This window comes from Dermacentor silvarum, chromosome 7, assembly GCF_013339745.2.
Source record: "Dermacentor silvarum isolate Dsil-2018 chromosome 7, BIME_Dsil_1.4, whole genome shotgun sequence".
NCBI lineage: Eukaryota > Metazoa > Arthropoda > Arachnida > Ixodida > Ixodidae > Dermacentor > Dermacentor silvarum.
The window spans coordinates 19,152,918-19,166,132 of NC_051160.1; the positions used below are offsets into that span (position 1 = coordinate 19,152,918).

General features: G+C 44.5%; 2 protein-coding genes across 2 annotated transcripts in view; both read right to left on the reverse strand.

The window, feature by feature from the left end:
- Nucleotides 1–13,215, reverse strand: part of LOC119457650 (gem-associated protein 6) — a 166,611-nt gene that overhangs the window by 101,456 nt on the left and 51,940 nt on the right. The gene's annotated exons all lie outside the window — the stretch shown is intronic.
- The window catches only part of LOC119458645 (CLK4-associating serine/arginine rich protein), a 41,475-nt gene that overhangs the window by 26,584 nt on the left and 1,676 nt on the right, over nucleotides 1–13,215 (reverse strand). The window contains exons 2-9 of the mRNA XM_049670933.1: nucleotides 10,907–11,126; nucleotides 7,796–7,893; nucleotides 7,133–7,234; nucleotides 6,213–6,295; nucleotides 4,855–4,948; nucleotides 3,245–3,375; nucleotides 2,328–2,424; nucleotides 1,202–1,285 (exon numbers count right to left, since the gene is read on the reverse strand). Coding sequence (XP_049526890.1) covers nucleotides 1,202–1,285; nucleotides 2,328–2,424; nucleotides 3,245–3,375; nucleotides 4,855–4,948; nucleotides 6,213–6,295; nucleotides 7,133–7,234; nucleotides 7,796–7,893; nucleotides 10,907–11,038 — 821 coding nt within the window. The 5' untranslated portion in view covers nucleotides 11,039–11,126. The remainder of the gene's footprint in view (nucleotides 1–1,201; nucleotides 1,286–2,327; nucleotides 2,425–3,244; nucleotides 3,376–4,854; nucleotides 4,949–6,212; nucleotides 6,296–7,132; nucleotides 7,235–7,795; nucleotides 7,894–10,906; nucleotides 11,127–13,215) is intronic.

Genomic DNA, 13,215 nt, shown 5'->3' on the forward strand with positions numbered 1-13,215 from the left:
AGAAGGCGCGCTCCCTCCCTGCTTTTCTTTCTGGCGCGTGCGAGATTTAGACGTGGTCGTCAGCTCCCCTCGCACGCTTTCCCTCACACATACAGCATACGGCGGCGCACAACGGTGGCGTTATTGCCCTTGGACTTTACACGGAACATCTATGCGCCAAAACTAATTTTAGGGCCCCAACACGTCATAGGCACCATCTTCAGATAGCAAATACGGATCTCAAAGGCCGTACTTTTGCTGGCGGAAACCGAAAATACGCCAAAGGTGTCGCCCCCAGCACTTTGTCAAGCCACCAAGCCAAGCAACATGAAAAATCAAAATGGCCGCTCGGGCCCGCGCGGGGTGGCAGTTCGCAACGTATGATGCGGAAAAAGTCCCACAGTTGCGATGCAACAGCGGGGTTACCAATGCATTGGGATCTATGGGTGCTGTGCCGGGACCGACCGAAAACGACGTAACAGCCGGGAAAACGCAGCACCCAGGAACGTAACAGCGGGGTTCTACTGTATAACAAATTATTGGATATAGCAAAGGAAATCCAACATGCTTCTTGTTGATATTAGCGTGTAATGAGCATATGCTTATGACAAATATCTGGTATAGCAAAGTATGGTGTCTTAAGCGACTTCGTTATAACGTGTTTCGACTCTATTAGGCTAGTTTGTCCTGCATTCTCATGACTAAAGCACAAACACATAGATGACAAAGCGACAAAATAGGACACTGCGGTGAGCTGTGGTGCCCCATTATATCGTTTGGCAAATTCAAATGTTTGTGTTTCAGACATAACAAGGATCAGCCCACGTGCAGCGCCCAAGCCCAAAAGAAGCCAGCATGAGATCGCGGCTTGATAAGGACACTGACTTATGCAACGGTGAGACATAAATGCCGCGTCACTCGTTGGCGTCTGCTGAAGGTGTGACAATTGCGCTCTTCCACAGTCGAGTTTCAGTGTTCGAAGCGAACTTGTCCGAAATTCATTACGATGCAGAAAGTAGCAGCATAAGCTTTTTGGATGTCTGGAAGCAGTTATACTCGGATGACTGGCTTCAAATACTTCATTAGGATCAATCGTCTTTAACTCTGTGCCAGGCTTGGCACAAATGCAAGCTAGAAAACAGAGAGCAGTGGCACCGCTAGGCCACACTACCTAACACCCTCAGGAGCATACTTCGTCTCGCGAGAACAACTCCCACGGTACCTCACCGAGTACATGGCTTTCTCTTCTTCGAGTTCCCTAGCTTGCTTCAGTCTTTCCTGCTCCTCTTTGTCCAGGTGGAGGTACCTTCACAAAAACACCAACAACAAGGCGCTTGCAATACAATGCAAACAACTCCAGCTAACATGTACAACAAAGTTACAGAAGATTCAGAGCACACCTGCAGAACAGCATTTTCAGAACACTTCATTGGCAGACCAAGGGTACACGTAGGTCGGAGGACCCCCACAGAGCATCTAGGACTCCTTTACCAAAAAAAAACTTGACTAAACAGAGACACCGTCATCAATAGCCTAATAAAGTCCACTGTGGGTTGAAAGCTCTTCCCAGCAAACACCTAATCCTCAGTTCCGCGTCAGCAGACTCCATTCATGCCCGCAATTTCCATAATCCATTTACCATTGAATCCCTCAGCCATTCTCTACTGGACTTCCCTTCGCTTGGCACCCATTTTGTTAATCCCACTGACCACCGGTTATCTGCCCTACGCATTACCATGAACTGCATAACTCCTACACTTCATTTTGATCTCAGCTAGAATATAAGCTACCTAAGCTACTGTTGGGTCTCAAACGTGCTCTTGGGACAAAGGAACGATGACAAAAAACAGTGCAGACAATCACAAGGGCATTTGTTGCACCTTTCATACACTAATGCCTGCTAGCCGAATCATTACCTATAGTACATTCCGATGGGCACGCAACAAATCGAGGAAGTTCGACTCACCGGGACCAGATAGCGAGCTAATATGTTCGCTCCCATGCTGGACACCCATGTTCAATCGTTCGCATGTACGGTCACATGAATGATTGGGCATTGGTGCCCCATTGTTTTCCCAGCCATGCAACATGAGGGGACACGCGAGAGTTGAGCGTCCCCACACTACCTAAGTGTACACAAAAACGCCACCGTAACCTAAGCTTGTTAAAGACTGTGTTTCCAATCAAATTGCAGTCAAAGACTGCTAATCTCGAACAACAAATTAATTCACCATACAAGCACTCCAGAGAGATCCAAACAAAACAGTATAAAACTATTGCCCCCTACTGCTGTCACATCAAGGCAATGAATGTGATTTTGCCACCTAAAAAGCAGCAGAGTTACTTACGAGATGAAATCCGTAGACTCCATGCCATAGGCATGTGACTGTTCGTTCATCTCCCGTGCTTGCTCGATGGTAAGTTCATTCACGTCAACAGTCACATCTGATGAAAGAAAAGAGAATAAATTATTAGCTAACTGACCAGACTTAACGTCCCACAGTAACACCTGGGCTGTGATAACCACTGATAACCACTGTAGTAGCATTTGAATGATTTTGACAAGCTGCAATTTTATTATGTGCATCAAAGTTGAGTAAACAAGCATTTTCCCATTTCACCCGCATCAAATTTGTGGCTGCTGCCAACATTTTGAATTGAGGCAACGCCCTTGTGCTCGAGCACAGCAAAATGCCATAGCTGCAGAAGGGCACGGCACTTTATGTCAAACTGTGGGTTTGACACGATAAAATAGCAAACCCAATAAAAAAAATCTTGGCAGCAGTTGAAACATCGCAAATGCAGCCTCTGCCAACAACCCTACTAGTTCTAGAGTTGACCACCCCAACAAGCCCCCAATGTTTTTGTTTTAAAGAAATGCTATGAATAAAGAATACAAGAAAACTTTTAGAGGTGGGCGATAGGGAAGTGCTTTTAGCAGGAATTCATCTATCTCTGTAATTTGATCACTAAAACAAAATACCAGCCCACAGCGACAGGTTTTGGTGAATAAGACAAAACAACAGTAATTACATTACCAAAGTACCGGACAATGATGTAAACAACTGAGATCTTATACAAAACTTTATCTCGCCTTATTGGGGTACAGCTTTGCACAAGTATAATAGACAAGCACTTCCTCGTTCATGTTCTAGTTGTGTGCTTACTATACCTCTGCAGGGCCGTATCCAAATAAGGCTACTCCAACTAGCTCCAATGCAAGCCTTCATCTAGCCAGGTCACAAAAGATAACTAGTCATCTCACCAAGATCAATGTCACTGAGGTCCTCTTTATCTTCCTCCTCTTCCGGCTCATCATTCTGATTGGACGATGTCGAGGGGGCAGGTGTGCTGTCCTCATACGTGTAGCCAATCGCTGCCTTCTTCTCAGCAAGCCTGGGCAAACAGCAAGTTCGTTCACTCATTACAACTAACGCAAGAGTGTGCAGACCAGTGCCCCACGTTTGTAAAACTGAAAACTGGAACGTCAGTAAAATTAGCATGGAATTGACTAAACAGAAGCAGCAGCAATAAAGCTCACCGGACCACAAAGACAGTTGGAATGTCACGAAAGTGCTCATGTGCTAGAACTGTCATTGACTCCGACTTGTCACAAATGTCACTGGTGACACATTAGTGTTGGTAATTATGTGTCAAATTGATGTGTCACAAATGTGTTCGTGCCATGAATGTCCCTGGTGACACATCAGAGTTGGGCCAAAACATGGCAAACTCTCATGCGTCGCAAGAGCGCTGATGTGTCACGAACGTCACAGATGACACATCAGAGTTTATCACAAATCCTTGTGCCCATTTTTTTTTTTTTTTTACTGCACTGTACAAAAACCACATGTTCCATCCACTGTTCGTATCTCGATCTATGTTGATAGTACAGCCAACCAGAGAAAACCAACATGCACCAAATAAAATGTTACACATATGATGGTGGGCAGGCTACACACTGCCAGGAAAGTCACCTTCACCTCCTTCAATAGCTAACAGCCGCACAAGCTATGAAATATTAAGCAGTATTCGAATAACAGCCATCAATAACTAGAGCTATGCACAAAATTAACATTTTGCATGCGGAAGCAAGCTTCACCCTCTTTCAAACACTAACCTTTTACAAAATCAGATACTTGTGGTGACGACTTTGCCAGTATTGCCACTATAAAAACTAAATAAACTTTTAAGTGAAGCAATAATCTTAAGAACACCGATCTTATTTTATTTATGATCATAAATTGATGAGACCTCATTTAATATCTGAATTCTAATGTACTTCTTTTTTCACTTTGTTGTACAATATGCCATTCTCAAGTATTAAGAAATTTGCGCTCTTGGTTTGGAAGTGCCTTTCCTGCCAAAAATATGAGATGTACTGGAACACCACAACAATATGGAATTTACAGCGTGTGCAACAAAAATAAAAATTAGTTTTGTATAATTTCGGACCAATGCCAACGGACAACATGCAAAAACTCTTATGATTGCAATTTCTTTTTGGCAATTCAAAGTAATCCATCGCAGAAACATTTCTGTCTTACAAGTGTTAATCCTTTAAAAAACTACAGCCCCAGTAGTAAAACTAGAGATATCATGGTTTAAAAATGAGAAGTCATCACAATTATGATGCACGGAAGAAAAAAATGAAGTGAAATCGGCCCTTCAAATATCACAAACAATGCAAGTTTCATCATGTAAAGATTTAAGAACAAGCAGTTCCTCGGCTAATTTAGACATGCATCTCTAACTGAATTAGAATGCAGCCTTCACTACCGGAATTCAAACCCACAACCTAGCACCCCAGTAGCAGGGTGCCACAGTCGTCACAGCCAACGCGGCGTTGCGGAAAGTCAACGAAACGAGACACACTTTTTCTTTTCCTCCTCCGTGGTGCCAACAGGCTTCCCGACAGGGCCAAAGCGTTCCTCCAAGAAGATCTGATGCAAGAACTTGTCCTCTGACACTGCACAGCCACACGACATGCGGAGAAGGTGTCACGGTCTCACACGCAGAAGTCACGCACAACACAAACTCGAGGAAACTGTTGCACCGGGTGGTGGACCTCTCGTCGTTAAAGAGGAAAATAAGTCGAGCTTGGTTAACAAATCACACTTCTACAACAACAAAAAAGCCACTTGCACCATGAAAGGAGGGATCACAAGCCAGAAAAGGTGCAAAAACGAAACACCGGCGACGGTGCCGTCTAGAAGTTCCCGTAACAGCTCGCTGTGACGTCAATGACTGACGGCGCCTGCTCTGGCCTAGTTAGTTTATCAGTAAAGATGGACTACATATTATATGAGAGCTAAGGACTGAACTTGGCAAGTTTCGATAACTTTTAATGTGCCTCAATGGCCCCAAATAAAATAAAATACCTTGAAATCCATGACGACACAATGACCAGTACTGAGGTTTCAGCACAAAATTAGGAAGATGAAAGTTCCACGTTCAATTTATCTTCTAATAATCAACCTCTTGCCGAGAAACTACAGAGAATAGATTCCTAAAAAATACTTTATCGATCTGAACGGATACAGTGGTTGTTTTCGTGATCCGTTCAAATTAGGCATTGGGCAGCATCTTTTTCTGCTCAATCTTGTCCCATCCTTCGATATAATGGCTAGCAGTGATGAAAGAACAGTACGCCCTTTCTTTAGGGTGTGTAATCTTGTCATGCAACAGTAATTGTCTCCACCCTGTACGCACTTTCCTCAACGCTGCATGTTCGGTACTTTCCTGTCAGAAATGCCACGTGATTCTGAGCATCCCACACCTTCCTGACAAAAAAGTAAGGGGCACAAAGAAACGTGGAATATTTACTTGATTCTAATGCGACCTGACAACTACCATCAACCTTTTCCTCTGTCACTGCGCACCTACTGCTCTCCTATCATCATGTTACAGGGATTCAGACATGTACGTGGCGCTTCCAATTGGAAAAGTTGCGCGGTACTTTTTCATGTTTCGCAGGCTTTCTTTACCAATTAAACAACGTAATATACAATGCACACCTAGACTGACAGCCAATATTGTTACTTAGAGAAAATTACACCCGTAAATATGCACAGATTTTGAAGAGTTGGTGATCATGCATTTCTAGACACCACAGATGGGGCTGGTACACCCCCATCTGTGGTGTCGCGCCATTTCGATATCTTCATACAGCATAAATTTTCATCTTTAGGTCCAACACAACTCAGGGGTAAGATATATAACTGGTGGCTTACCTCCTAGGAAATCATTCTGGACAAGTGTGCGATAACGCTCGTAGTTGATCTGCCTCTCTTCCTCCTTTTGCTCTTCGGTCAGCCTGTTTTGAAGATCGGAAGACCAACGTGAATGCCTCAAATAGAAACAAATCTGACAGTTACACTTGATACAGTCGAACCTTGCTATAATGTCGCATTTGATAAGAATATACCTTCGTTGCATCCAATAGTTCATTAAAGTGCATACACGCTGATACCAGCTAAAAAAATATGCAATCAGGTCTATGCAAAAAGGAACTGAGCATCGTACATCTATGCATCAGAGAGGCCAGCACGGCCTGCTGTCGTTTTTCAATGGCCCGTGGGTGGTTTGCCATGCCAATATGTTGCATGCGAACAACACTAAATTACACATGTGCTTTGCGTCATCATTAACACACAACTCTGCGACCCGTGTGACTGCAGGAGATCGGGACGATGGCTTTGCGGCCACGTGTCAGACCAAGCCGCTCGCCAAAACGCACGTGCGCATTTAGAGTGTGCAGTTCCAAGTTTGTCTTCCTGAATATTTTGGCATTTTTGTATCAGAATGCTGATTGATTCACTTCACTATAACTGAGATTTTACCAGTTTCGCTATAGCAGTGGAATAATCATTGAAAGCAAAGTACGGCCAACCAAATTCTAGCTTTACTTCGTTATATCCGATAATTCGTTATATACATATTCAACGTCAAGATTCAACTGCACTTTATAATATATGATAATTTGTTACATCCACATTTGTAATATCAAGGACTGACTGCGATATGTTACATCCGATCATTCGTTACATCCAAAGGTTTGACTGTAGTCACAAGCTTTGCCTCAGTAAGCCTCCACTCAAGTCACAGAGTCATACACAAATACCACCATGAGAAAGTAAAGGTGCAGGCTTACTCCGGGCCATCATCAGAGGCCTTGAACTCCGGTATTGTATCCAGGTGGGCGCGCACATCAAATCGGTCGATCATCACGTCCCGATTTCCCTGCCATGGCATCCTGAAGTAACACAAAAGTTTGTCAACAACTAGTGGCTGCAGTGGGGACTAGCAAAAGGAAGCCACCACTCGCTTCGTGTCGACATCGGTGCTGGTCGAAGGAACCAACATGCCGACAAACATGCAGATTAGACGGACACATTCTTTCAGCTTTTGCGATAATTTTTTAACAGACTTGCTATCGCCACTTGAAGGGTCACTAAACGCCAAAACTCACATGGCAACACACTCTGACCTTGGAACTGTGATTAGATTTTGATATGCACTGCCGTAGGCTCCTATGTTCAAAGCAAGAACATTACAAAAATAGACGGAGAAAGACAAACAAAAAAAAAAAAAGACATTGCTCCTGCTTCGATTTATGTCTGCCCTTTCTACACCCATGCCTTTCAAACTGATTCCGCCCCTGTATGATCAACCAACCAGCCAATATTCCCAAGTTATTAGGCGCCTACGTAGACGACTTGAAAATCTGCATGAACAAGTGGAACACTGAAAGAGCATGCCTGTTACTGTCCAATACAAGGGCCGGTATGGAACACTTGGTTCTTTGATGACTTACATAGTGACTGGGCTGTCAGCCGCTTGCGCGATTGCCAGGTCGATGTGGATCTTGCAACGCCGCCCATGGAGCTGAAGGAACTGGGCTGGGTCTTGCTTCTGCAAGAGCATTCAGGAAAGTCCCAGATTGTATTTTTAGGTACAGAAGCACAGGATGGCATACTTATTCCTCAGTATACTCACTCATACCCACTCACACATGTATGTAACTCACCTCACACATGTGAAGGTGAGTTAGTACCGGCGAGTAGTGAGTGGATGCAAGTACGAAAGTGACCGTGTTAGAGAGTATGTATGGAAGTAAGTATGAACGTGAGTGACTGTCAGTCTGTGTGAGTTGGACAATGAGCATCTGTGAGAGTGAGTTGATGTATGAACATAAGCGAATGCCAGAGAGGATGAGTAGGTGCAAGTATGACTGTGTCAGTATCGGTAAGCGTGAGTGGATGTGCGTATGAGCATGAGTGCTGTTTAGTGTGAGTGCATCTGAAAAAAAAAATAAAAAAATCCGCCTCCATTCCAACCTGTGAAAGTGAATGTACAGCAAAGCTGTTGCCGACGTTAGACAAGCACGATCACCACAAGCGATGTACGTCACACACGCACGCAAGTGTGCGGAAGTACGGGCCACTAGGTGAAGGTACAGTCACAATGTCGATTATGGTCGCAGCACACGCTGTGCAACAGATGCAATGGGCAGAGCGCCCACACTTTAGGGAAAGATACGCTGTGTGCACACGTACGTCACGTGTGCACGCATGTGCGCGGAAGTGCAGCATACATCCACAGGCCCTCCGCTAAGCGCAAGTGCGTTATTGAAATAATTGAATTTCTCAAGGTAAATTGCATCAGCATATTCGTAAAGTACGACTTACACACAAGCTGCAGACATGATAGCTTAGGATTGTAGTTCAAATATACGAGAATGACGGCATCATCACGTGACAATATGGGCTGCTGATGTCATCACGTCAAACATGACGTCACGTGATGAAGTCTTCATCAAATAATGATGTCGCCTGATGACCTTGTGTGATGCTTCTTGGAGAAGCAGCACACTGTGCTTCCCGCTTTTTTGCACTGTCTCCGGGATCGGCCCACATTTTTATGTGAGCGAGAGCTGCCCCCCCCCCCCCCCCCCCGTACACGGACACGAACAATCCCGAACAACCAGAGGCTAAAAGCTTCGCCGTAAAATATTGGTGAGTGAGTGTAAATGGTTATCCACTTATTCTGCCAACCTATGTACAGAAGTACCCTCATACACACAAGTAACTCGGTGGCCAACAGCATGGTGCAGCTGAGTTCAAGGTCAAGGGTTCAATTTCACAGCATTCCTATGGTGGTGGAATGCAGTATCGTACGTGAACAATATTTTGGTGCTTGTTGAAACACCTTAGGTAGCAGTAGCTTACGTGTCGCTTGTAGACATAAGACCAATAGACTTTCTTATAAAAGCCTAGAAGAAAAACTGACACTGCCTTGCTGTTGTATGCATGGGAACGCTGGGATGTGGTGGCTTCAGACTGGTACCCTTCTCAGAGAGCCAAGACACTGAAGACATGTCTGGCTACTAGCATTCCTTCAGTCAAAGTGGTTCATTCTTTACTAAAACAGCATGTAAAATGATGATTTTTTTAAAATTACTATGTCAATCATTTCCTTTAACTAAGGCGTGAGGACTTGTATGAGTTGTGCAACTATATCAAACATGAACAGTACTTGCAGCCACTAAAGTTGGAGAGAAAACTAAAAGCTATAAGTTCTGCATTCACTGTGCATCAGTTTCAATAATATTTTTGCCTCCTGCAGTTACCTAAATTAAATGTGGGCAAATAACAATGAAACATGTATTAAAGCAAACAAGGACGTTATGGCAATGATTTTATTCTAAGAAGGCATGATTTGTGCGGAAATGAACGTTTTAAGCCAAGCCACATTCGAGAGAAGCCTCACACACCCGCATTCCGGCTTTGCCATGGTGGCACAGCATCAGTTAGAAACCTTGCATGAACAGTAGCACAAGATCTTCCCCCTCTAGGTAATACTGTAAGAAACTCAACGGTTAGACCAAATTAATAAGTATCCACTATAGTACAAAGAATAGCTTAGTGCTATTTAAGGCAACTGTTTCCTGTGCCCACCTCGTGCAGATAACACGAGTTATTTCGGCATCCAGGCTTTCTTTAACATGCAACTAAATCAAAGTACAGTCGGCATCACCCTTGTATATAGTACGAGAACGGTGGCTGCTGGGGCGCTCCGGAGCCAGCCAGGCGACATCTAACGGTAGTTGCTTGTCCCAAACGTGGCCAGCAGCTAGCGTTACGTCGCTGGGTGCCTCTGAAGCACCCTGGAGGTTGCCGTTCCCGTGCTCTACACAAGGGTGACGCCGACTGTACACAAGCGCTCTTGCATTCCACCCCTGTCGGAATGTAGCTGCCGCAGCCCCTACAAAATGAACCCACAACCTCCATCAGTTTAGTTATGGAATAGGCATATGCGCAGGAGACAATCGCACATATGCCTATTCTGCGAGCTATAGTTTATACCTCAATGCAATGCTTTGAGAAAAATAGATTTATCTGGCCCCATTCATCTTTCCGCTAGTCAAAATCAAGAACACAAAGTACAGTGCTCAAAAATTAATGCAAACAGTTCTGAAACTATTTCCAATGCATTGTTTCACTTTGAAATTCGCCTGCATTTGTAACTAGTGCCTTAATTCAGGCTCCAAAATGTACACTTCAGACTACTTCATGTTTAGAAATCACCCACAGACCGATTACACATGGCAAGTCCATGTAACTATGCGTAAAAGACGTTCATTGCAGTTCACATTTATATTTATGAGCACTGTACAAATTGAGCCCTGTCAATGTGCTATTCATGTACCAACAATCATTGCTTCCCACTGCTATGCTTACAGCTTCCAAAGATGCTAACGCCAGTGTTCCCTCTAGCAATGTTAAAAAACTATGATGACAGCAGTTTGGTCAACGCTCAAAAGGGGACAGCACAAGCACCAAAACCAACGTCGTGGCCTTCTTTTACATCTTTAGCTGGCGGACATCTTGGTCCCTACAAAATAAGTATAAGCAGAGGCACTCACAATTCGCTCGTAAAATTCCTTCCGGCGCTCGGCCCGCTTCTTGAGGTCGACGAGCATGCCCCGTATCTTGCGCTCCTGCTTCCGTGCCTCATGCCACATGTTGTCGCGCGATGAGCGAGATGGGAAGAACATCTCTGTCGACGTTTCACAGTGGCCCTGCTGCGACGGAAGCCGCCAGACGTTGCACACGCATCGAAGACAAAAAGAGGGAACACCCCGCCTGGGTAAAAACGACAACAAGAAAATTACTACCGATCCAACGCACTTGTTTGAATCAATGTACAACCCCCCCCCAATGCTTTCTCGAATCATTTCAATTAAATTCTATGCAAAGAGCAATTGTACTTTATTTACAACTTGTGCAAGCGTTTACCTGCACCACAGCTGTGTGGCAGACAACCCCCTGCAACGTCTACTCAGCGAGACACCAACGCCAAACCCCAGAGCAAGAGGCAATGTGGCTAAATCCACATGCTACAGCTTAGTGACTGCACTGTGATAACCTCATCACACTCATCAAGACTGCACAGCTTTTAAGATCAGCTCATGCTACAAACCATATTAAAGCTCTTGCAACTGGTGCCAGGATCAGCCTACCCAGCCACCACGTTTGATTGCACCCGTCTACGGGATCGGCCCAGTTTCAATTACGCCATTTTCAGGATTGGTCCAGTTTACTTAGTGGGAAACAAAACGCCGACCAGACACGCCAAACTAACTCCAGCAAGTTAGGCAAAAGAAGCTCCGCTCTAAACAAATCAAGACACCTTGTTCAGCGTCCACAATCTCGCACCGCGAAAAGGTGCCATGTTTCCTTTTCCCATGACGTCATACAGAGGTGCCAATGGAAGCAGGGCATTTGCAGAAATAGGCACGCCACGTTTGCCTAACCTGCTCAGCCTGCTGATGGTGTTCCCATAACCTCTGCGATCAGGCAGCACGGGCTCTAATCTCAGAGGCCATGGTGCCACTTTTATGGTTACAACAGCTTCTGCGAGGCAGTCATTGGCACATCAAAGAGCTCCGTATATTGAGTCGTTCCCATGGTAGCAATATCTCGCCCATGACTGTGCAATATTTAAAACGGTTGTAAAGCGTAATTTTGTAGCTCTTTTGCAGTCCTCGCAATATCATGCTGACGTAAATTGCGAATTAAGTTTTTAACCAATAATCAGAGCATCACTTACAAAGTACACGAAATTGCCGTTCAACAAGCTTACCCCGGCTTGTCGCAGGGCTCCTTTAATACATAAAAATGACAAGTAAAAAAGTGATATTCCCATGTTCCCTTCAGGCGCTGTGTAGACAATTGCAGATGTCAGGAGTGCATGAAAGGCGGATCTTTTTACAGCACGTATTGTTGAATTTAGGAAACATTTTTGGTGAGTGAAACCATGTGGCCTAGCTATTCGAAGTGTGGCGGAGTTGGCTAGTGGCGTTTTTAGACATACCCAAAGGCTCACCAAGAAACGAAACTTTAGCAAATCACAGGTACCAGTATAAAGAGCCCACTCACACAAATATGTACATCTACATCGCATAACAGCCAGCTCGTTAAGGCTATCATAACCACAAAGTGAATGAACTCATGCAATTCCAAGAGGATATCCCAGCATGCTGTAGATTAGTCATGTCGTTAAGGCTATGCAACTGTAAAGTGTGTGCACTCATACAATTCAAAAGCATCTCTGTCTGCGCTTCACCTTTGCCCACTGATTAGTGGGCGACATCCTTGGTGCACAAGAACCTGGGAAAACTACTGCGCATGGTACAAGTTACAAGGCAGAAAATAAACCTGCATTTTACCCATGCCGATAACAATACCCTGGATGAGAAGTCAGGATTGAAACAGACCAACTACACTATGACAATGAAGAGCGCAGTAGTGCCGCAGAAGCTAACACTGCTTGCACTCATCATGTCATAATCATACCTCACAGCAGACAAAGGCCAATCAGGATTTGTTATCCTTTTCCACTATAGCGTATGGTAAAGGAGTACAGACATGACAAGGTTTCCCAAGTCCTTAAGACTTCAGAGAAAAATAATGCCAGCAAGTGTCACAGAGTCCTAAATAATATACTGTGTTATAGTTTATAGAAACAAGTTTCAGCACTCAGGAGGTTGATGTGTGATGACATCCATGATATGATACTTCTGGCTTGCTCCGTCCATTCCAGTTATGGCCGTGGCTGCCACACGCACGCACAGTTAGGAGATGCACGCACAGCGCTCTTGTTTGTGTTTTGATAAGCGACGTCATCACATTTAGCCTTGTTCCTACAAGATTTCAGTAACTGCTTACAACT